The sequence below is a fragment of the Telmatherina bonti genome (assembly GCF_933228915.1).
Source record: "Telmatherina bonti genome assembly, chromosome: 2".
NCBI lineage: Eukaryota > Metazoa > Chordata > Actinopteri > Atheriniformes > Telmatherinidae > Telmatherina > Telmatherina bonti.
In genome coordinates, this window is record NC_136620.1 from 39,294,446 (window position 1) to 39,318,190 (window position 23,745).

Here is a 23,745-nt window from a genome sequence, read left to right on the forward strand (position 1 = left end):
AATCCCCATAGACTCCCATGTTAAAAAGACCAACTTCACAGCAGAAATAAACATGTTTACAGCAGAAATAAACATGTTTACAGTAGAAATAAAACATGTTTACAGCAGAAATAAACATGTTTACAGTAGAAATAAACATGTTTACAGTAGAAATAAACACGTTCACAGCAGAAATAAACATGTTTACAGCCTGGTTCAAAAATCCATTTTAGGTTTAATAGGTCAGGTTTATCTTCATGACAACTGTGGGGGGAGTGAATTTTTTTCTAACTCGCTTAAAAGTAATTTAATTATGAAGTTTGGCATATTTAGGGGCGTGTCCTTTTGATTGACAGGTACCAATTTCCGGCTTCAAGAAGAACGTAGAACAACCGCGGTTTTTAGCCGGTTAACAATGTGACTTAGCTTTAGCCCGCTTACCTCCGTTAGCTGGTTAGCTCCTGTTATCTCCTGTTATCTCCAGGTTAGCTCAGTTAGCTCTTAGCTATAGGCAGCTTGGAGTTCGTTTGATGTCAATCATCCACCATGACGCTCACAGCCCCCCTCTCAGCTCCACCTCTTTGCCCATATTTGTATTTTCCGGGTGAGACGACACGCATGCCCCTGCCAAGATGGCGATGGTAGGAACCGCCCACCGAGCTTCAATTCAGCTCTTCAGAAACCTACAGGTGACGTCACGGAGACTCCGTCCATCTTTTATATACAGTCTGTGATCTGAACCCTTTAAATGTTCCTGAGTGGTGCCTGTTCACGCCTCCTCCACACCCTTATCAGGGAGAGGAAGCGCCTTCCGCTGTCGCCTGCTCGGTAGCGGGCAGACTCAGCCAGCCGTGATGGCGGCATCCTCCACCTGGATCAGCTGTTATTTCCCGTCTTGAGATGACAAAAGGGAAAGATCTCAGACACATTTGTTAAATAGTGGAGCAACTGAGAGAAGAGACAGAATTTTCTTTTTTCTGGGCCTCAAACGGGACACGGAGACACATCTGACTGTTAGAAAACCTTTAGAACGGCAATTCCGCATCATATGGAACCTTTAATCATTTTAATTTAATTTCTGATTTTATGACTTTTTTATTTATTGCTGCTTTTTTACTGTTTACTGCTTCCTTTGCACCATCTGTGATGCCTTTAATGTTTTCTCTAAAGCGCTTTGAGTTGTCTTGTACACATAAACTCGTCTTCCTTCATGTTGCTTTTGTGTCACTTAAAGCATAAATTAATGCCTCATTTTTAGTTAATCAGCTCTCATCAGTTTCTGCTTCTAATTAAAGAAAAACCCTTTATAATCAAGTAAAATTGTTATGCTGGGGCTAATCACTCAGTGTCATGCTGTTTTAATTTGTTGAGACTTGTTTTGCAGTCTGTAGAGAGTTAAAAATATTTTCTGTTTATTAAATCCTGCAGAAACTTCTACGTGTACATGGACACACTTTCCTATTGGATTTAACAGGAAAGTGTGTCCAAACTTTTGACTGGTAGTGTAGTCCAGACTTTATGTCACATATCAGCAATTTTAAAGTAGCCGCTCCAGGTTAGTTTGCTTTCTGGTTCGATTTGATGCTTTAAACCCCTCAGAAAGTTCCTGGTTCAGGCCTGCGCTGCGGCTTCACTTCCAGCCACAGTTATTATGGAAAATATGATGAAAATCACTGCATGCTTCACCGTCCTGTTACAGCCAACCAAAGTAAACAGTGTATTTACTCCTCTCTATCCCGGCCCTTACCAAGGGGTCCACCCCTGCTTCATGGCCTTGACAGGCTCTAATAATCCCATCTGATCAGGCGGCGCCGCAGAGGTTGACTGCAACCAAGACGCACCTGTAATCTGAGTCAAGCCTCCTCCAGAAATATTTACATCAGACAGAATCCGATCGAGTTCAGCTAATCCGAACAAATGGTCCTGAGATGCCCGATGAGGGATGGTTTGTTGCACCCGTCTCCTGTTCCAGCAGGTTCTTACAGGCGCAGACGAAGCGGTCCCTGCAGCTGAGCCAGATGTAACGTTATTAGCCTGCAGATCCCTCTGTGCCTCAGTGGAGATCCTTTTAATAGCGGAGCTGTTCTCTTCAGGTCAGTTTTTACTGGAGGAGTCGCGGCTGCTGGAAGCAGCAGAGATGGCAAAGAAAGCTGCACACCTGGACAGCGGCGAGTTCGATGTGGTCTTCAGTGCAGCCCACATGCTCAGGTAAGTGTCTGGATTATCTTCTTCTCTGCAGTCCAAACACAAATACAGATCACTGTGCTGTGAGGAGATGAGATGGATGGGCTGCAGTTTTCTGTGGCTGGATAGAAGGCAGAGAGGGAGGTCTACTGTCTGCACGGTTTATCCGGGGGCTTACACTATTCCACAGCCTGAGTGATTTACTTGGCTGTGCTGGGTAATCCCTCTCTTTCTGCTTGCTGCTTCGTCTTGGTGCTTATTGCAGCTCTATATGTCCACATCCTGCCTCCCCAGCTTCATATCTCTCTCTGGGGTTCGTTCAAATGCTGAAAGTTTGCTTTCGAATTAGTGTAAAGTTCAGCTGATGAGCTGGAGCAGAAAAGCCCTCCAGCTGTTGTGGTCGTGAACACGAGCCATGAGTGAAATGTGTAAATCAAGCAATCTGCCATCTTACGAAACGCCGACCAGCTGACTGAATAAAACTCCAATATCACATTAACCAGTGGAGAGATCCTTGTTTAAACTTGTTTTTGTTTACTCTGGTCTTTTCTTTGTTAAGAAAATATCAGGAAACTCTGAAGTGAAACGGCTGAAAAGTCCATCAGCTCTGTGGAAGATCCTGAACTCACTTCATTTAGTTTCCTTCACCTGTCGGATCGTGCAGCTTCCAAACTGAAGAGTCTCTTCCAGGGTCCGGACCCCTGGCAGTGCACGGCTTGTGCTCGTCTCCGCCTGCTTGGCATGACGTCCGACTCCTCCGTAGCTCTTTATGTGTTTGTCTTGGACGCAGACATGGAAAGGCCCTCGGCTGATGGAGACATGGGTGAATCTACGCAGGAGAAGGGAAGAGATCACAAGGAGAAACGGAAGCTTGTCATTTATTACCCTCCTGGGCTTTTGGTTTTTTAACATTTGGCCTTCAGACTGACTCTTTCCCTCCTGGAAGGCTTTGTTTACTCTCCTGATTTAGCACCAGTTTACATTGCAAACGTAGGACAAGAGAAGTAGCTCGGAGGGATGTGTGCACGTGTTTTCCTTTAATCTGACCAGTTCCAAAGAAAGTGAAAAATGACACTAAAATCATAAAGTCCAGGTTGGAAATCATTTCCCTCATAAACCAGCCAGATGTACTGTAATGTCAGGATATAATATCAGCGATGTCGCTTATCCTTATTGAACTGGAGGTGCAAACACTGTTTTATCAGCATAGTCCTGTGAAGGACATGAAGGGAAACTGGTATGAAGTTGGAGTTGCGGTGTGTTGGCTCAGCGGAGCGTCTGAACTTCTTCCTCTAACGACGTGCATGTCTCTGTTTATGCACAAATCTATCATATTTTTCTGCAGAAACCGCCCATTTGCTCATTTGCAGCCAGCGATATCGGCTGTCCCTGTTGTGGTTATTAAACCATCTTTTCACAGGAAGACGCGCTGATCACTGCTCTGGCTGCTCATTTAAAATGTCTTCAAAAAGTTTTGTTCCTCAAGGTTTTTTTTGTTGTTTTCCCCCGCCGCTCATTTATTTTGTCCACTTTTTCCAGTCTGATCCCCACATGCCTCATCCTCGAGTTGACAGCCAGACGGTGGTTTACAGACTCCCTTAAGTGTTCTCATGACCTCCAGTCAGGCAGCTCTGATCGGTCCTGTTGCTCTGCTGGTCAGCTGGTGTGGCAGCCCTCCAGTCTCTTCCGATAATGTCTGTAAATATGCGATAATGGCATTACAGATGATGGCCTTGTGCGCTTATCCTCTCAGAAGACTCTGCTTTCTCAACACTTTGCTGGCAAACCAGCGTGTGCTTGTGGTTGGATGTGAAAACAGCATTTATAATCTTAGGACCAATTCAGCAGCTCAACCTAATGTTGGGAAGTGAAATGATTCTTCGGAAGTTGTGCTAAAAATAACAACACAGGCTGCCGTATTCTTTGTGTATGAAGCATGTTGATGAATAAGTCAAATAGCTCCAGATCCACAAGTACTCTTTGTCAAACGACAAGCTTTGTTGTGCTGTGATGAGTCCAGCCCTCCCTCTGCTTTCTGATGGCGTTGCAGTGTAGCTCGCTGCTTGCACCGTTAGAACAGCTCTTATGTTACGTACATGGCTTTCTGCGGTGGGAAGGTTCGTGGAAATGCTTCTGCACTGTCAGACAACCACAGTAACAACATGTAGCTACAGAACAACGTGCCATTCTGATTATTTCAGATTTCCCAAACGGAACAGGTGCAGAAAACCCAAACGTCTCACAGACCTCCTAAATTACAAATTCTGACTCTTTTTGCATTCATGTTCAGACATTTTGTGAGTACAAACTGTGTGGACTTTGGGGATTCCCTGATCTCTCCTGTAGCGTTAGCTAGAAGTTCATGTTCCTGCTGCTGGAAGAAAAGGTCTCAGCTGTTATCAGGTGAATTACTTTGTAATCTGGTGCATAAATCTCATCCAGTCAGAATAACGTGTAACAACATTTTTATTACATTTTTAAAGCTATGCCGCTTTCTCAGTCATTCCCAGCAGCTTGTTGCATTTATTATAAAGCATAATAAATCATTTCTGCATAAAACCCTGGAGATAAATACAGATATTATCCATTGAATTAGACCTACATGTGAGAAATTGGTGATCGGGCTCTAAATGCATGTTGTGAGGAACTAAAAGGACGTAAATTCCTCGTCTGACGTTGGAAGAATCAAACATGTAATCTTAACAACCGAAAAGAGTCACTTAAACATAATATTATTATGTGTGTTTATGAGTCACCTTGACTTTGATCCGGAAGCGTTCATGATGACTCTGCAGCCGAAATGAAACTGTGGTCCTAAAGGCTTCATCCCCTCTGCTCATTACGACTTAAAGACTTCGTCAAGGTCGAATTATTTGCAATTAGGCAGTTGTTAGCTTCACTGGAAAGCCTGATGCTGCAGACCATGAAGGTGCTTTCTGAGGAATCTGTGAGCATCAGGGGGAAATTGGACAGCGCTGAGGTGTGTGTGTGTGTGTGTGTGTGTGTGTGTGAGGCTTTGTTTGAAGCCGCTGTGTGTGGATTCAGTGTTCAGATTGTCCGTTTAAAATATTTACTTGTATCTAAGATATCGGTGCAAAGTATTTGCGTCATTGCAGACTCCAGACGCATGAAGCGTTTGGTGGAAGACGAGCTGGAGGAATGTGTTTGGACGATATCTGCAGGATATCAGTTTATGATGAAAGATAAGCAGCATGCTATTATATATTTGTGTCTTAACCAAATAGTTTTGCCAGGATTCTTAGTTTCTTTCAAGCATCTAATAAAGCAAATGTCCTGACCTCAAGGATCGATTAGATCAGAAAGAGCTTGTTGTGCACTGCTCAGCACAGATGCTATCAAGGGAAAGATGCTATCGGACGAGAACCGTAGGAGCGACTGGATCAGCTTTTCCCACCCCCTCACGCTGTTGCACTCATGTTATTTTCCCACTGACCCCTGAGAACCAGTAAACACGCAGGGTTCAAGGCCTCATCTGAAGTCAGGAGCAATAAAAATGAGGAATGATGGCCTCTCTCTGCTTTCTCCTTTCAGACAAGCCAGCCTAAATGAGGCAGCCGAGAAGTATTACGGACAAGCGGCGAGCCTGAGACCCAACGTGAGTAGCGCGATGACAAGCCATTCTTCCCCGTTACCGTTCGCTCTGATGGACAGAGTCTGGGTGGTTTTCCAGGATTATTAATCGGGCCTTCTCACAACGGCCTTCGTTGTCAGAGGAGCTCAGAATAATGAGGGCTCGGTTTTTACTGCAACATCCATCAAGCTCTTCAACGGAGAGGCCAGAGTAAGCGGATTGCAAAGAATAATGATAATACCACTCAGTCAGGGGGAAACGAGGGTTCAGTTTGTAGGAGCTCCGACAGGACGGCTCAACAAACGGTGTTTAGCTTACCGTCACCTTGTTTGTTCCTGTTTCCTGATCAGAAAAAAAAACATCTTTGGATTAGTAATCAAACATAACCAGCATGTAAAACAGTAAGATTATGATTTAGCTTTGCCTGCATGCCAACCCTGGTCTAAAATCTCCAAACAGTGACAATACAAAGATAAACTAGAGTAACGAAGAGATAAGAGCTCAGATTTCCACAGAAGCCCTGGAGCCGTGCTCGGCTTCCATTTGTTGATTTTACTCCTCAACTTTTCCCAAAGATTTGTGCATTTCTAACATCTAATTAAACACAGGTGGGAGATTAAAAGAATCATTTTTCCCGTTGCTCAGACGCATACATTAATAATGGAACAGAATTCTGGGGCTTAAAGTGGAACGTGGAGGTTTTTCAGTCATGAGATGAGTCGCAGATCATTGCTTTGGGTTCTTACGGTTCTTTCCTCTTTAACTAAAACAGGCTTGTACAGAAGTCAAGCTCTTACTTCTTCTTACTATTTAAAGTATAATTATATCTGGATAAGAAACTCTTCTTTATGTCAGTGTGTTTCCCCTCAAAATCTCTTCACATGACACACATTAACTTTGGCATCTGAAGTATCTCTGCACCTTATTGGTCGTGTTTTGTCCTGTTTGTATCTCACAGAGTCGAAGTAGAGATATAATGTAAAAGCATCTTCATCCATCTGCATTGGTATTATCATTCATTCATCCTGTGTTATTTGACTCAAGTCTTGGGCCCTGTCCATCTTCATTTGTCATTTTATGCTTTCCTGCAGTTTGACTCTTCAGTCTGTTTCATATGAAGCAACATAAACCAGTTCCTCCATTCAGTCCTTTTATTTTCTCCAAGCCAACTCCTGTCTGACTCTCTGTTAAAACTAGTTGTCATCTGCAAGCTTTGACGTCTCTGAATATTTTCCTGTTTCTACGTCTACACCCTGTCTGAGTCAGGTGACTCTCCCGCCTAGCTCACAGTTAATGTGGCGTGAGTTGTTCTGCCGTCTGGCCTCGTCGTTGCTTCTCCGTGCCCAGTCTGGCAAGACGGGGAGGCAAAGAAGCCGCAGAGCAGCAGGAAATGAGAAAAAGATCGACTCTTGATAAGCTAACTTTCTGCAAGACAAAGAATGTAGGAGTATAAAAAGGGATACAAATAAATAAAAATATGCCGATTAAAATAGATCCTGTATAGATATAGATCCTGCATCAGGAGGCAGAACTGGCGTACGTATCCTCTGCTTCAGACATTTTACACTTTAATTTCTTTCAGCAGTCTGTATTTTCATTTCAGAAAGTAATCCAGGACACTTTCACATGTCCTGCATCAATGTAACTTCTGTCAGTGCAAACATGCAGCCTGCTAGCCTCTCTGCAGCCTGCGTCATCCCTAAAAGGAAAACTTTCAGTTGCTTCTCTTATTTTCTTGCTTTTTCAGAGGACTCGTTGACTGTGTTGCTTTGGGCAAAAGAGAAATCTTACTTGTTATGAAATCTAAGCATCTCGCACGTTATTTGACCATTTCATCACCTCTGTCAGCTGCTCCAGATACTCTTTGAGTTATGAAATGAAATGAAATGAAAAATACTTTATTAATCCCCAAAGGGAAATTCAATCTTGTGGTAGATAATAATTAACTAAAGGAGGTCTTTTTCCGGAGTCTGATGGCTGCTGGCAGAGGACGGGTCATGTTTATCATGAGGACGGTCGGGAGAAATGGTTTAAATCTCCATCGCTTTCTCCTCTGTCTCACTCCCGCTCTGCATCCTCTTCTCTTTCTTTTCAACTCCATCGGGATCTGATGTGTTGTTTTGCAGATAATCCTGATGTGGGAGAGTTTAATTAGTTGATCCCGATTGTAAACAAATCTTTCGTTGCCATGGAGACTCGTCATAACAAGTCTTGAGAGAGCCAAAAATATGCAGAAAAATCTCCCTTGCAGCACCGGCATGAAATCCTCAGAAAAAAAGACCTAATTTGAGCAACTATCTATGTGAGAAGAGTTTGTACTTTTAAGAAAAATCAAGATAGCAAGTCAGAGCTACTACAGTTTGCTGCCAACAGACGGTGCAATCTACAATAGAATTATGAATTACATTCAACTCACTGATCTTTCACACTGAGGCAGCGGGATGACTGCACTACACTTAACCTTGAATCTTCAGCGACGCCACAGGATGAGATTAAGGCTATAATTTTCCAATGTATACCTACTTTTCACCTACAAATCTTGGATCCAGTTTTCACGTGTGGCCCTCTCACTCCACTCTAAACTATGTCCATATGTATAAACAGTTATATTTTTTGCCAGTAATTTTCTGACTGGTAGGAATCACTAACGTGCAAATTGATCCCCAAGCGTTATTTTGTGGTTTGACCCTTAAACGGTGAGGTCAAACAGAAGGTAATTCAGAGCACAAACAGCCTCAGAAACACTCCAGCCATTAAATCCAACTGTGGCTGCTTCTGAAACACGGAGAGGAAGGTTTTGGAGCTACGACAGTAAATGTAATGCTTGAAATGTAAACTTTTGTAGCGTGCATGAGAAAGAGTAGATCTTTGGTTTTGCCATTCTTTACATGGGGAAGGCATCGGTTGCATGAAGAACCGGCTCCTCCTCTGTAGATTTATTCGTGTGTGAATTCCGCCTGAGAAAAGCAGAATCATCAGACATATTGTTCCCGTTCAGTTGTGCATGCGTGGAGCATCACTCATCCCCGCTTGACACTACATAAACACAGGGATGTTTTGAAAGTTTTGTAAGGGTACTGGTGGGAAAAGTCCAGAGAAAGCGAGCTGTTAACGCCGCCAAACATTCAGATTTAAAGTAAGCAGGAACCTGCCTGTATTATCACACAGCTGCAATAACTGTTGAGTAGTTACAATACTTCTTTCTAGGTATTTATAAAAGTGTTGTGATACAAAAGTGCAAAAACTAGGCTGTAAAAATTAACATGTTAAAGCTACGAGATTAATCAGTGAGTTAAATCGACATATATCACCACTTTTAAACTGGTTTTGTCTCGTTGAGGCAAGCTGGTTCTGGTGCATTGTGACAGGAGGGAACAGAATCAACCAAAAACCACTTTATCCCGCTTTGTTTATGAAGATTCAGACAGTTTTCCAGCCTTATATGTACTGGATGGTACATATAAGTAGAAGTCAGCGCCCCCCCCCCCCCCCCCCCCCATTTTTGACATGCAGTACTTCAGAGACGTTTTTCTATTCTATAAATAAAGAGTCGGGCTGCATGGTGGCGCAGTGGTTAGCACTGTGGCCTCACAGCAAGAAGGTCGCTGGTTCAATCCTTGGCTGGTTTGGTCAGTGGCCTTTCTGTGTGGAGTTTGCATGTTCTCCCCGTGTATGCGTGGGTTCTCTCCGGGTACTCCGGCTTCCTCCCACCATCCAAAGACATGCATGATAGGTTAATTGGTCACTCTAAATTGCCCCTAGGAGTGAGTGTGAGCGTGAGTGGTTGTTCGTCTCTCTCTGTGTGGCCCTGCGATGGACTGGCGAGCTGTCCAGGGTGTACCCTGCCTGTCGCCCAAAGCCGGCTGGGATAGGCTCCAGCTTCCCCGCGACCCTGAATTGGAATAAGCGGTTCGGAAAATGAATGAATGAATGAATGAATAAATAAAGAGTCGGATTCGTTCATGAACGGTGAAGCACAAAGTCGCCCCATCTGACATTCTGGTCCACGCTCCTCACCAGTAAACTGTAACAGGATTAGTTAGTACTCATACCAGTACTCTGCATCAACAAGTACTTAAATATAAGTAAATATAAGTACTTGTACTCAGTTTGAAAAAAAAAATGTAGTAAGTATAAAACATCCTGTACTCTCGTAACCATGGTAACACACACAGGTTCAATAATGTTAAGGTCTACTCGACACCTGATGCTCATTTTTACACCAGTTTAATTAAGAAATAAAGAGTCATATTAGAATAGAATAGAATAGAATAGAATAAACTTTGTCATTGCAACAAGTACAATGAAATTTAAAGTGCCATTTCAATTGATGCCTCATTCATTAAATAAAACATCATATAAAAAGATAAAGAGAAATATTAAAATACACAAAAAACACGGCAGTGTACCGTCTGCTGCCCCATTGATCGCTCATGTTCCAAATCTGATCTTTTTTCCGTTTCTTCAGGACGTCATCGCTGTAGATGTTTTGGTTTAGTTTGGGAGTCTTTTTATCCTTTACATCCTCAAACAGAAACATGGTCAGGTATGGGGGGGAAGAGGGTAAAAAGATGAAATATGAGTGGAAAAAACAGCCAAAACTTTAAAAGACCTTCAGAAAGCTGCAGAATTATTGCTTATAACCTCTTTTACATGAAAATCTGGATCCCTCAAAGCGAAATGTATAAAAAAATGTGGGATTTCTGAATACTTTAAATACTGTTTTATGTATCAGAGAATTTCTGTTTTCTTCATGATATTACATGACAAAGCTCACACACCATAAGGAATATCAAGTCCTCTCTTCACGTCCCTCCCTGTTAGGATTACAAGAAAAACATCAGAGAGAGAAATAAAAGCACATGATTGGCTAAATAATTACTAAAACATTTCTTACAGATTACAGTGTCAGAAATAGCAAGTTGTGTGCAGCTAAACAGTAGTTTTTCTGTAGGATTACACCTTTTTTCTCCATTCCCCAGAACTGCCACTATAATGCTAATCAGATGCGGCCCCTCCCTTAGCCTGCATACTTCATGGTCTTGACTTGATTGCACCCCAGGCACTTTTTCCTGTACTTATGTCCCCATGACTCATCCGTCGCACTGATGAGGATTTTGCCCCTTGGCACCAGCAGAAATAAACATTTTATTATTCTGGACCCACTTCAAAGTGGCGGCTGCTCCTTCTGACATGTGTGGCTACAAAGCCGCCTGAGCGCCACGCAAAGCAGCTGCTTTCCAAACGCTGCAGCGCGCTCTTCCAGTCCGCCGTAAAGTCTGCTGTGATGACCCAACATTCGCTCGCAGTGGGACAGTCTGTTGTGCAACTTTGTTTCCATGCATCATCTTTGACATTTTGCTTGATTTTTTTTTTTTTTTAAAAATGAGCTTCAGTCAAAAAGAAAACCCATTTTTCTCCTTCATGAAATCAAAGCTTCAAATCCAAATCCAATTCCTGATAAATTATTCCTGCCCTCCAAGTGTGAATACATAGACTGCATTATTCATCAACCCCTCGTGTGGAGAAGTTTGAATTTCTAATTAAATGATGTCTGCAGCCTAAATAAACCGTTTTTGGTCAGTAAGCGCCATCGCAGCCGTTCGATGTTATGCCCCAGAGACCTGAGTCACTGTGTTTTTGTTTTGCTATTCGGGAGCAAAACTGTGAATGAAACAACTAAATTTAAGTTGGACTCCGACAAGAGCCGGAGAAAACACTAACTTCTTTCTCTCTGCAGTACCCTGCAGCCTTGATGAACCTCGGAGCCATCCTCCACCTCAACGGGAAACTGCAAGAAGCTGAAACCAATTACCTCCGAGCGCTTCAGCTGAAACCAGACGACAGCATCACCCAGTCGAACCTGCGGAAGCTGTGGAACATCATGGAGAAACAGGGCCTGAGGACAACAAGCCCCTGAGTCTGCTGGCCATCTGCACACCAGATCTGGGAGAACTTTGTCTCATCCGAGGAAGAAGGAAAAAACGAGAGAAGTTTGCACAGAAAGAGCAACCTGAACACCTCTGAGCTCTGCAAACACCTCCGGCCAGCAGCTTTCCTCAGTCCTGCTCACAGTGAGGCGAGCGCTACGTGGGAATAAACTTTTTCTCAGAGTTTTCTCACAAAATCTTTTTCTTGCAGCGCGCAGCGAGACCACAGGTACGCCCTTCCAGCAGAGACAGGATGAAAACAAAGAAGACGATATTTAAGCACTGAACTGAAGCTGTTTTCTGTCAGTAATTAGTTTAACCGGATGTTTCTTTGTTATGAAGAAGAGAAAACCCGGATGTCATCAACCATCTCTGAATTAATTTATTTACCTTCAGTCAGTATACCGTTTCCCATCCTCAGTGGGTCACTTTGATTTGCGTATGAGATTACACACACTTCATAGTGAAGTAACTAGAACCATTACTGAAAGGCATTTGTGATGGATGTCCTGATATTCAGTGAAAACTTAAAAAGGGAATTAAGAGGGGTTTTTTTTGTCATTAATTGCCCCTAAAAGCTCCAAAAAGGCAGACGTTCATGAGTAAACTGACAAAAACGTAAAAAAAAAACCTGCATTTTTATGACTCAAAATGTTCACTTACAGGTGAGAAACCTTCATATAGGTGGCGTTTTAACCGCACGACTTCCTTGTCTGCACCTTTACTAGTATTTTATGGAGAAATGAAGCTACAAAAATAAAAGAAATTACCTTAAAGAGGCAGAAAGCATGTCGGGTTCACGGTCGCAGCTGCAGGGCACGGTCGCAGCACCAGCGTACGGTCGCAGCACCGGCGTACGGTCGCAGCACCGGCGCACGGTCGCAGCACCAGCGCACAGTCGCAGCACCGGCGTACGGTCGCAGCACCGGCGCAGCACCGGCGTACGGTCGCAGCACCGGCGTACGGTCGCAGCACCAGCGTACGGTCGCAGCACAGTCGCAGCACCGGCGTACGGTCGCAGCACCGGCATACGGTCGCAGCACCGGCGTACGGTCGCAGCACCGGCGCAGCACCGGCGCAGCACCGGCGCAGCACCGGCGTACGGTCGCAGCACCGGCGTACGGTCGCAGCACCAGCGCACAGTCGCAGCACCGGCGTACGGTCGCAGCACAGTCGCAGCACCGGCGTACGGTCGCAGCACAGTCGCAGCACCGGCGTACGGTCGCAGCACAGTCGCAGCACCGGCGTACGGTCGCAGCACAGGCGTACGGTCGCAGCACAGTCGCAGCACCGGCGTACGGTCGCAGCACCGGCGTACGGTCGCAGCACTGGCGCAGCACCGGCGTACGGTCGCAGCACAGTCGCAGCACCGGCGCAGCACCGGCTACGGTTGCTGCAGCGGCGGTGTACGGTTGCAGAGCCAGAAGCGTTTTAATGTCTTTGTGTTGGAATAAAGGTGTGTCATTGTGTTTGTATAAAGGAATAATATATAAATACGATGTGTAAAGTATACGGGAAGCCAGCGTAGCCGCCAGTAAGAGCTGAGTTACTCGGCATGTTTCCCGCCGCAGTCCAGAACAAAATCTCCGTCTTCACGTCTCATCTGTACATATTTGGTGAAGTTAGCCTCAGTTTGTTTGTTTATTGTTGTCCACATTCGGTAAGTCACCCAGCACCTTCCTAAAAAGTACGAGTTTGTTCCGTATTTGTGATTATTTGTCATCGGCCACAATCCTCCTCGTTTATCTTTGTCTTCAGTTCATCACATTGTAAATTATTGCTGTCTGTTACCTAGCAACAGAAGCAGCTGGCACTGTGTCGTTACCTGTAAAATGAAGGAAATTAATTAGACGGGTGTTTTGTACATGTTTGTGGTCATTACTGAGTAAAATCTCCAGACAGTCATGTCACCCCCCCCACCATGATGTCATCAGTCACCGTGATGTCATCAACATTCCCGTTGACAGTAGGATGGCGTTCCGTGCGATGCACACAGTTTACTCTGTCTTCCTTCTGTGGCACACACTCACGGCCAAAATGTGCTAACGCCTCACATGTAGATACATAAATCTAAGGTTTCAATGAAATTGTTATTGCTTGAGTTAAAACGAAGTGTTTCGCTCTGTGTCTCTGCTCAGTGATCTCAGGGGGCTTTTGCAGAAACTTTGTTCACAGAGTGTTTACTAAATTAAAAATTTATTTTTGGAAGTTGTTGTATTTGTATAAAGATGAAGCTTTGTAGCCTTTTTCTCCTTTTTGTAAAATCAGAATGAACAATGTTCCAGAAGAGACTTTTTCTTCCCAACGTTGCTTTTTTTTCCACAATAAATTGATGGTGTCCTGCTCTCTCTGGTTTGTTGCAAGTTATTTAGGTGTCAATGGATCATTTTATGGACATGATGGCTTTAATTTTTTTAAAAAGTTAGGTTTTCTTTGTGGACATCAGCTTAATGGGGTGGTCTTGCATGCTGCAGGACAGATTTTACAGGGCATTTAAAGGCTCCCACTGCAAATTTGCTAAAAAGTGTCATAAAATCAACTCAAATGGATCTCCGCTGCTTTGATCTTTAACAACAGAGAAGACCTGTAAATATTCCCAGATGGAAGGAGCAGTAGCGCAGAGTGTTTCAGTTCCTCCCACCCCCACGCTGCAGATCCCGCTGACAAGCAGGAGGCTCGTCCCCGTGTGCAGAGCAGCCGGCCTTGTGATGTTCCTCACATGTCTGACGGGAAGCTTGGCTCCCCTGATCTGGGCCCACCGTGGTGCCCAGCTCTCCTTCGTGGACTGGAATGCTGAGGCACTGCTTGCGCTGTCTGGTCCACTTTTCCTCTCCCAACACAGGTGCATCTGGAAAACGCTGGAAAAGTTGCAGGTTTCCGGGCAGTTTGTTTCATGCAATAACAAATATTTTATTGCCTGCTGGTGTCTTCCAGCTCGTGCACAGACCGACATCAGTGACAAGACAAACTTTTTCTGGAACTTTTAGAAGTTCGAGTACTTTAAAAGGTTGGATTCAGACGTATTCCAGAAGGTTCAACAAGCTTATTTGTGCTTTAAAGTAAATATTTCTGTTCCTGAAGTGGTTTGCGACTCAAAACCTCGACTGAAAATGAATTATTTAGAAAACTGTTTGGATTTTTCATGTAGAATTCTCCAACCTCCTCCTCTTTATCTCCCTGCACAGCTTCTTGTCTGAACAGTGGCGATAAAGCTCTTTGTTTTTACATCTTTGTTGTACTATTAATAGTTTGTGCTCCTCAGAGGGCATGCACATGATTTACCAAAAGAAATCAGACTCTAATGCAGGGGTTCCCAAGTCCAGTCCTGGAGGTCTACCATCCTGCAACCTTTAGATGCAACCCTGTCCAGCACAGCTGAGTCAAATAGCTGAATTCCTCTTCTGCATGTCATCCAGCTTTGCAGAGGCCTGCTAACGAGCCTCTTATTTGATTCAGCTGTTGGAGAAGGGTTGCATCTAAAAACAGCAGGGTGGTAGATCTGGAGGACTGGACTTGGACACCCCTGCTCTAATGCTTGGTCTAATGTTTGATACCAAACAGGAAGTCTGACTTCTTGGTATTTTTGCTTTTGAAAGCTGTAAGTTTAGGTGTCAGGTGTAAATGCGGCAACAAAAGCAGCTCAGCATCTGGAATGGAGATGATGTAGCATGAGTGGACATCGACTTCAGAAGAGGAGTTAGCTGATCATTTAGACCAGGAGTTCGTCCCTGAGATCTACCTGCAGCGTTTAATTTCATGCATTCTCCAACACCCCTGACTTAAATAGCTGATTTCCCGTGCACACGTCTGCAGAGGCCTGCTAACGAGACGTTCATGAGATTCAGGTGTTGCTGAAGGCATGCATATAACAGTTGCAGGATAGTAGCTCTCCAGGACCAGAATTGGGCAACACTAAACCAGAAGCAGCTTTACATTAAAATACTTTGCTTATTTGGTTCATTAAAACTTCTTAAATAATTAATACTTAAACAGTTATGGAGGATGACATAATTTCACCTTCTGTCTCTATGTTACCTCTACGTTTTCACCTCCTGTCTGGACTACCCGGTCTCTTACATGCATTCCGTCCTCACCCCTCCTGAATATAATAATGGATTAGATTTCTGTAGAAAAACAATAATTCACATTAAAGTTTGAATAATTATCTGGATCTTCAGTATATTGCAGTATTTAACGGATGCAAACTCGTGCTTTAAACCCAAACGGTGGAAGATCAGATGAATGCAAAGCTGAACAGAACCGTCACAAAACTGGCAAACCTCAAACATTCGGTTCATATAGAAGCAATTCATCACGACGTGATCGCAGGCAACTTTTACAGTCTGTCTAATTTAATATAATTCACTCTAATCCAGTTATAATCCAATTAAAACAAATCCAGTGTAAGATTCATGTCTCAACTGGGCTGGAAAAGTTTGTCTCAAAGAATGAGACTGAAAAGTAAAACTACAAAAAGTTGCTGTCATGCAACCTTCACACCTTTCTGGAAATACTTTTTTCTTTGCTTCTGTGGCATCAGATTCCCTGAATCGTGCATCTTAGGGAACTCAGAGGGTCCGTCTTCCAGTCTTATGACTCCAGCATGCCTCATTGCTTCTTGACCTCTTGTTCTCCTCAACACTTCAAACTGAGTGAAAGGAATTTGTCTTAATATACTCTGATCTGCAAAACCTGCTTGCTGCTATCAAGTAAATATTTTGTGGTGTGTGCAGATGAACTATCATTACTTTGATCTGGAGTTCCTGAGCCAGGCGCTCCTAAAACCCATACCGGCGTCTTTAGAGAGGTTGGCCGTGCGTGATGCTGAGCCGTCCTCCCCGCCGGACTTAAATACTTGCTGTTATTGTTTGATAGAAGCCGCATTAAGACAAAGCTCCTGCATGAGATGAGGACTCTGCCTCTTATTACTGAAGTGTTTTCATGTCCAGAAAGGAAATTGTATTTCTTTGGATTTATGCTCCAGTGCAGCATGTTCTGCTGGAGCCCAGTGAACCCAGAGTGTGTGCGGTGTGTTCACTAAAACACGGTAAAGTTCAAAAGGATGAGGCTTTAACATCAGCTTACTGTTCATATCGCTACTGAATATCACCGCATGACTTCTGACGGAGGTTTTCCAGCCAGACACAGCAATACAGCCAAAAGATGCCTCTTTTTTCTACCCATCCATCCTTCCTTGTGTAATCTTTTCCTCATCCTGCAGAAAAGGCGAGCAGCTCTGTGGCTGCTGCCTCTGTCTGCCTGGTCCTCTTCATGTCATATCTACATTGTTTTGTCTACTGTTGGAAGGGTTGTACTGGAATTACTTTAGTTGTGCCGGCATGCTGGCTTTATGACAATAGTTCATTCAGATTCAGAATCTGATTCAGTATCAACGTATCTGGAATCTAACAGTGGATCCATATAAAATGAGTGTATGACCAGAACGTCGGCTGGAAACGAGCTGCTTGCCAGACGTCTGACCTCCCAGAGGGCTTTTCTTGTTATTTAACAATTTTTAAAACAAAAACAAAACAAAAGAAACTGAGGCAAGAAATGGTTAAAGCCTTGGTTCATGTAGTCTTCTTCATCTTCATCTTCTGCCGCTTATCCGGGGTCGGGTCGCGGGGGCAGCAGCTAAGCAGGGAAGCCCAGACTTCCCTCTCCCCAGCCACATGTGCCAACTCTGCGGGGGTATCCCGAGGCGTTCCCAGGCCAGCCGAGAGATATAATCCCTCCAGCGTGTCCTGGGTCTTCCCCGGGGTCTCCTCCCAGAGGGACGTGCCTGGAACACCTCACCAGGGAAGTCCAGGAGGCATCCTGACCAGATGCCCGAGCCACCTCAACTGGTTCCTCTCAATGCGGAGGAGCAGCGGCTCTACTCTGAGCCCCTCCCGGATGACCGAGCTCCTCACCCTATCTCTAAGGGAGAGCCCGGCCACCCTGCGGAGGAAACTCATTTCAGCCGCCTGTATACAAGATCTCCTTCTTTCGGTCACGACCCACAGCTCACCATAGGTAGGAACGTAGATCGACTGGTAAATCGAGAGCTTCACCTTCTGGCTCAGCTCCTTCTTCACCACGACAGACTGGCGCAGAGTCCGCATTACTGCAGACGCCGCACCGATCCGTCTGTCGATCTCGCGCTCCATCCTTCCCTCACTCGTGAACAAGACCCCGAGATATTTAAACTCCTCCACTTGAGGCAGGACCTGACTCCCGACCCGGAGAGGTCAGGGTCAGGGTCGAATGCCTTCTCCAGGACCCCAAAGAGGGTATAGAGCTGGTCCACTGTTCCGCAACCAGGACGAAAACCACACTGCTCCTCTTCAATCCGAGATTCGACTATCCGGCGGACCCTCCTCTCCAGGACCCCCTACCAGGGAGGCTGAGGAGTGTGATTCCCCTGTAATTGGAACACACCCTCCGGTCCCCCTTCTTAAAAAGGGGGACCACCACCCCAGTCTGCCAATCCAGCGGCACTGCCCCCGATGTCCACGCGATGCTGCAGAGGCGTGTCAGCCAGGACAGCCCCACAGCATCCAGAGCCTTAAGGAACTCCGGGTGGATCTCTTCCACTCCCGGGACCTTGCTGCCAAGGAGTTTTTTGACCACCTCAGCGACTTCAGCCCCAGAGATAGGAGAGTCCACCCCTGAGTCCCCCAGCTCTGCTTCCTCATCGGAAGACGTGTTGGTAGGATTATGGAAGTCTTCGAAGTGTTCCTTCCACCAACCCACAACGTCCCGAGTTGAGGTCAGCAGCTCCCCACCTCCACTGTACACAGTGTTGATGGAGCACTGCTTCCCCCTCCTGAGCCACCGGATGGTGGACCAGAATCTCCTCGAAGTCCTCCGGAAGTCTTTCTCCGTGGCCTCGCCGAACTCCTCCCGAGTTTTTGCCTTGGCGACAGCCAAAGCCGCATGCCGCCTAGCCCGTCGGTACCCATCATCTGCCTCCAGAGTCCCACAGGCCAAGAAGGCCCGATAGGACTCCTTCAGCTTGACGGCATCCCTCACCAACAAGTCCTGGGATTACCGCCACGACAGGCATCAACGACCTTGCAGCCACAGCTCCGGCTGGCTGCCTCAACAATAGAGGCACGGAACACAGCCCATTCGGACTCAATGTCCCCCGCCTCACTCGGGACATGTTCGAAGCTCTGCTGAAGGTGGGAGTTGAAGCTCGCTCTGACAGGGGACTCAGCCAGACGTTCCCAGCAGACCCTCACAACACGTTTGGGCCTGCCAGATCTGACCGGCTTCCTCCCCCACCATCTGAGCCAACTCACCACAGGTGGGGATCAGTTGACAGCTCCGCCCCCCTCTTCACCCGAGTGTCCATGGCATGTGGCCGCAGGTCCGACGATACGACTACAAAGTCGATCATTGAACTGCGGCCCAGGGAATCCTGATGCCAGGTGTACATATGGACACTCTTATGTTGGAACATGGTGTTCGTTATGGACAATCCATGACGAGCACACAAGTCCAATAACAAAACACCATTTTGGTTCAGAGGGGGGGGACCATGCTTCCCAATCACTCCCCTCCAGGTCTCACTGTCATTGCCCACGTATGCACTGAAGTCCCCCAGCAGAACTATGGAGTCCCCAGAAGGAGCACCCTCCAGCACTCCCTCCAAGGACTCCAGAAAGGGTGGGTACTCTGAACTGCTGTTCGGTGCAATTCAATTCAATTCAATTCAACTTTATTTATATAGCGTCAAATCATGGCAATGCCATCTCAAGACGCTTTGCAGACAGAGGGGAAAACATAATGAAGGCCAATTCATAATAGCCTATATAAGGAAACCAACAGATTGAGTTGAGTCCAACTCAATCTCCCATCCTGAGCAAGCACACTGGCAACAGTGGGAAGGAAAAAACTCCCTTTTAACAGGAAGGAAACCTCCGGCAGAACCCGGCTCAGGACAGGCAGCCATCTGCCTCTGCTGTGTGGGGGGAAGAGGACAGAAAGACAACAGACAACAGGAACTGCTACTCCCGGCCAGGGAGACCTGCTGAGACAGGAGACATACATGTTAATGATGCAACACTGTTATGGAGGGGGGGGGGGGGGGGGGGGGGGTAAAAGAGAGAGATAAAGAGAAAAAGAAAGAAGCTCAGTGTATCAGGAAATGTCCCTCAGCAGTCTAAACCTATACCAGCATAACTAAGGGATGCTAACCATCTCTAGCTATAGGACTTATCAAAAAGATAAGTCTTCAGCCTAGTCTTAAAGGTGGGGAGGGTGTCTGCTTCCCTAACACTAACTGGGAGCTTATTCCATAAGAGAGGGGCCTGATAACCAAAGGCTCTGCCTCCTGCTCGGCTCTTTGAGACTCTAGGAACCACAAGTAAGCCTGCAGTCTGCAAACGAAGTACTCTGCTTGGTATATAAGGAACAATGAGGTCTTTGATATATAGTGGTGCCTGGTTGTGGAGGGCTTTATATGTAAGGAGAAGGATTTTAAATTCTATTCTAGCTTCAACAGGCAGCCAATGAAGAGAGCCTAAAACTGGAGAAATATGATCTCTCATGCTGGTTCTGGTCAGGACTCTGGCTGCAGAATTCTGGATCAGCTGAAGGGTTTTCAGGGCATATTTAGGACAGCCCAGTAATAGAGAGTTACAGTAATCTAGTCTCGAAGTAACAAAAGCGTGAACCAGTTTTTCTGCATCACTCTGAGACAGAATGTCCCTAATTTTGGCTATATTACGTAAATGAAAGAAGGCTGTTTTAGTAACCTGCTTAATATGTGGACCAAAGGACAGGTCAGGGTCAAATATTACTCCAAGGTTTCTCACTGTAGCACTGGAAGCTAAAGTAATGCCATCCAGGTTCATTACAAAACTGGAAAATTTAGCTCTGAGTTTTTCAGATCCAACGAGAATTACTTCAGTCTTATCTGAGTTTAAGAGGAGAAAATTTCTAGACATCCAAGTCTTTATGTCTATGAGACAATTTTGTAGCCTATTGGGCTGATTTGTTTCATCTGGTTTAAAGGATAAGTATAGTTGAGTATCATCTGCATAACAATGAAAGTTTATTCCATGCTGTCTAATAATTTTGCCTAAAGGGAGCATATATAGCGTGAAGAGTATTGGTCCAAGTACAGAACCTTGAGGAACTCCATGACTTACTGTAGTTTGGGAGTAGGACTTGTCATTTACATGAACGAACTGAAGTCTATCAGATAAATATGATTTAAACCAGCTTAACGCTGTACCTGTAATTCCAATCACCTGTTCTAGTCTTTGTAACAGAATGTTATAATCGACTGTATCAAATGCAGCACTAAGATCAAGCAAGATAAGTACGGACACAAGTCCTTTGTCTGAGCCCATAAGAAGGTCATTAGTAACTTTCACCAATGCTGTCTCAGTGCTATGATGAGCTCTAAATCCTGACTGAAACTCCTCGCATAAATTATTTCTGCTCAGGTGGGCATGTAGCTGAGCGGAAACTATTTTCTCCAGAATTTTGGACATAAACGGGAGGTTAGATATAGGTCTATAATTTGCTATCACCTCTGGATCCAGAGATTGCTTTTTAAGTAAAGGCTTGATTACAGCAGTTTTAAATGATTGTGGTACATATCCTGTCACTAAAGACATATTGATAAGATTTAGTAGTGATGTGTTAATTAAAGGGAAAATGTCCTTAAAGAGGCTCGTTGGGAGAGGGTCTAAGATACAGGTGGATGGTTTAGATGAAGCTATTATTTTAGTTAATTCAGAGGGTTGGACAGGACAGAAACTATTTAGACACAAGTCAGATCCTGGTTCTAAGGATGCTTCGGAGACCACAACAGGCTCAACATTATAGGTAGAAGGAAGAGTATTGTGAATTTGATCTCTAATAGTGTCAATTTTATTCCTGAAAAAATACATGAAATCATCACAGCTAAGTGAGAAAGGAATACATGGCTCCACAGCGCTCCGGCTCCTAGTAAGCCTAGCTACAGTGCTGAAAAGAAACCGAGGGTTGTTTTTGTTTTCCTCTATCAATGATGAATAATAAGCTGTTCTTGCCGTACGTAAGGCTTTTTTGTATACGATTAAACTTTCTTTCCAGGTTAAGTGAGACTCCTCTAGTCCTGATGAACGCCATCTGTTTTCCAAATGCCTTGATGCCTGTTTTAGAGCTCGAAGCTGGGAATTAAACCAGGGAGCCTTCATAATCTTACTCAATTTCTTCTTCTTTAGGGGAGCAACATTATCCAAGGTTGTACGCATTGAAGCTGTTATAGTATCAGCATGTTGATCAATCTGAGCAGGAGTAAGGCTTAAAGGGGGACTCTCAGTCATGCTAACACATGGTAGATGTGAAAAATTGATTCAATTGATTGTTTAAATTTTGTAATATTATTGTCTGATAAACATCTACTATAGTAGAATTTATTTTTGGTCAGTGAGTAATCAAATAAAGTGAATTCAAAGGTTAATAAGAAGTGATCGGACAAGACAGGGTTTTGAGGAAATACTTTGAACTTATCAGTCTCAATACCATATGTTAGAACAAGATCAAGAGTGTGACCATGAGAGTGAGTGGCTCCATTGACATTTTGTGAAAACCCAATTGAGTTTAGAATAGAGCTAAAGGAAATGTTTAAACTATCATTTTCATCGTCAACATGAATATTAAAATCACCTAGTACAGTGACCTTATCAGTAGTCAGCACTAACTCAGACAAGAGATCAGAGAATTCGGTCAGAAACTCGGAGTAAGGTCCAGGTGGGCGATACACTAATGCTAAAAGGAGCGGTTTCTCTGAATTCCATTTTGGATGAGATAAATTTAATGTCAGGAATTTAAAGGATTTATAGTTAGTTTTGTGCTTAGGATTAATGAAAAATTCTGACTTAAAAATAGCTGCAACACCTCCTCCTCTGCCTGTAGTTCTAGGAATGTGAAAGTTTAAATAGTTATCTGGCGTAGCTTCATTAATACTAACATAATCCTCTTGCTGTAACCAGGTTTCCGTAAGACAGAATAAATCAATGTGGTGATCACCTATCAAGTCATTGACTAATAAAGACTTATTTGGGAGGGATCTAATATTCAGTAGGCCACACTTTATTGTCTTATTTTCAGATTTTATTAGATCCATTGTTTTTATTTTTATGAGGTTTTCACGATTAACCCCAGAAGTGTTTTTGTGTTGTTTAATTCTTACTGCTGGGAAGTTGTATAAGGTCGGAATGGGGTTTTGGGTGGGCGGCGGCAGGTGGGAAGCTGCAGAAAAGTGTGTAGGACTACAATTCTGCCTCCTGGTCCCAACCCTGAGTTGTCAATTTAGCTGACAACTCAGGTGCATCAGCACAGACAACAGTCAGGACCTGTCCCCCCACCCGGAGGCAGAGGGAAACTACCCTTTCATCCACCGGGGTAAACCCCAACGTGCAGGCACCAAGCTGGGGGCTGATGAGAATGCCCACACCTGCTCGGCGCCTCTCACCATGAGCAACTCCAGAGTGGAAGAAAGTCCAGCCCCTTTCGAGGGTTCTGGTTCCAGAGCCCAAGCCATGCGTCGAAGTGAGTCCAACTATATCTAGCCGGAACCGCTCAACCTCGCGCACAAGCTCAGGCTCCTTCCCCACCAGAGAGGTGACGTTCCACGTCCCTAGAGCCAGCTTCTGCAGCCGGGGATCGGACCACCAGGGTCCCCGCTCCTTGCTGCCGCCCAGCTCACATTGCACCCGACCCCTACGGCTCCTCCCGCAGATGGTGAGCCCACGGGAGGTGGGGTCCATGTAACCCTTTCGGGCTGAGCCCGACCAGGCCCCATGGGTAAACCGCGTCCGGGCAAGGGAACATTTCTGCCCGGGTGTGTGTTCATCATAGGGGTCTTGTGAGCCGTACTTGGTCTGGTCCCCTCCCCTAGACACCTGTTTGCCATTGGTGACCCTACCAGGGGCATAAAGCCCCCGACAACATAGCTGCTAAGAATCTTTGGGACACACAAACCCCTCCACCACGATAAGGTGACGGCTCAGGGAGGGGGTTCATGTAGTAGTTGTAGAAAATTTGATCTTTTTAAGTAAAACTTGTCTTTGCATC

The 23,745-nt window shown here is 45.0% G+C and overlaps 1 protein-coding gene across 1 annotated transcript in view; it reads left to right on the forward strand.

The window, feature by feature from the left end:
- tmtc2b (transmembrane O-mannosyltransferase targeting cadherins 2b) overlaps positions 1-11,675 on the forward strand; it is a gene marked incomplete at its 3' end in the record, with an annotated part of 96,751 nt that extends 85,076 nt beyond the window's left edge. Inside the window, exons 10-12 of the mRNA XM_079253970.1 lie at positions 2,073-2,187; positions 5,716-5,779; positions 11,496-11,675. Of these exons, the coding sequence (XP_079110096.1) occupies positions 2,073-2,187; positions 5,716-5,779; positions 11,496-11,675 (359 nt within the window). The remainder of the gene's footprint in view (positions 1-2,072; positions 2,188-5,715; positions 5,780-11,495) is intronic.
- Positions 11,676-23,745: the final 12,070 nt, after the last annotated feature.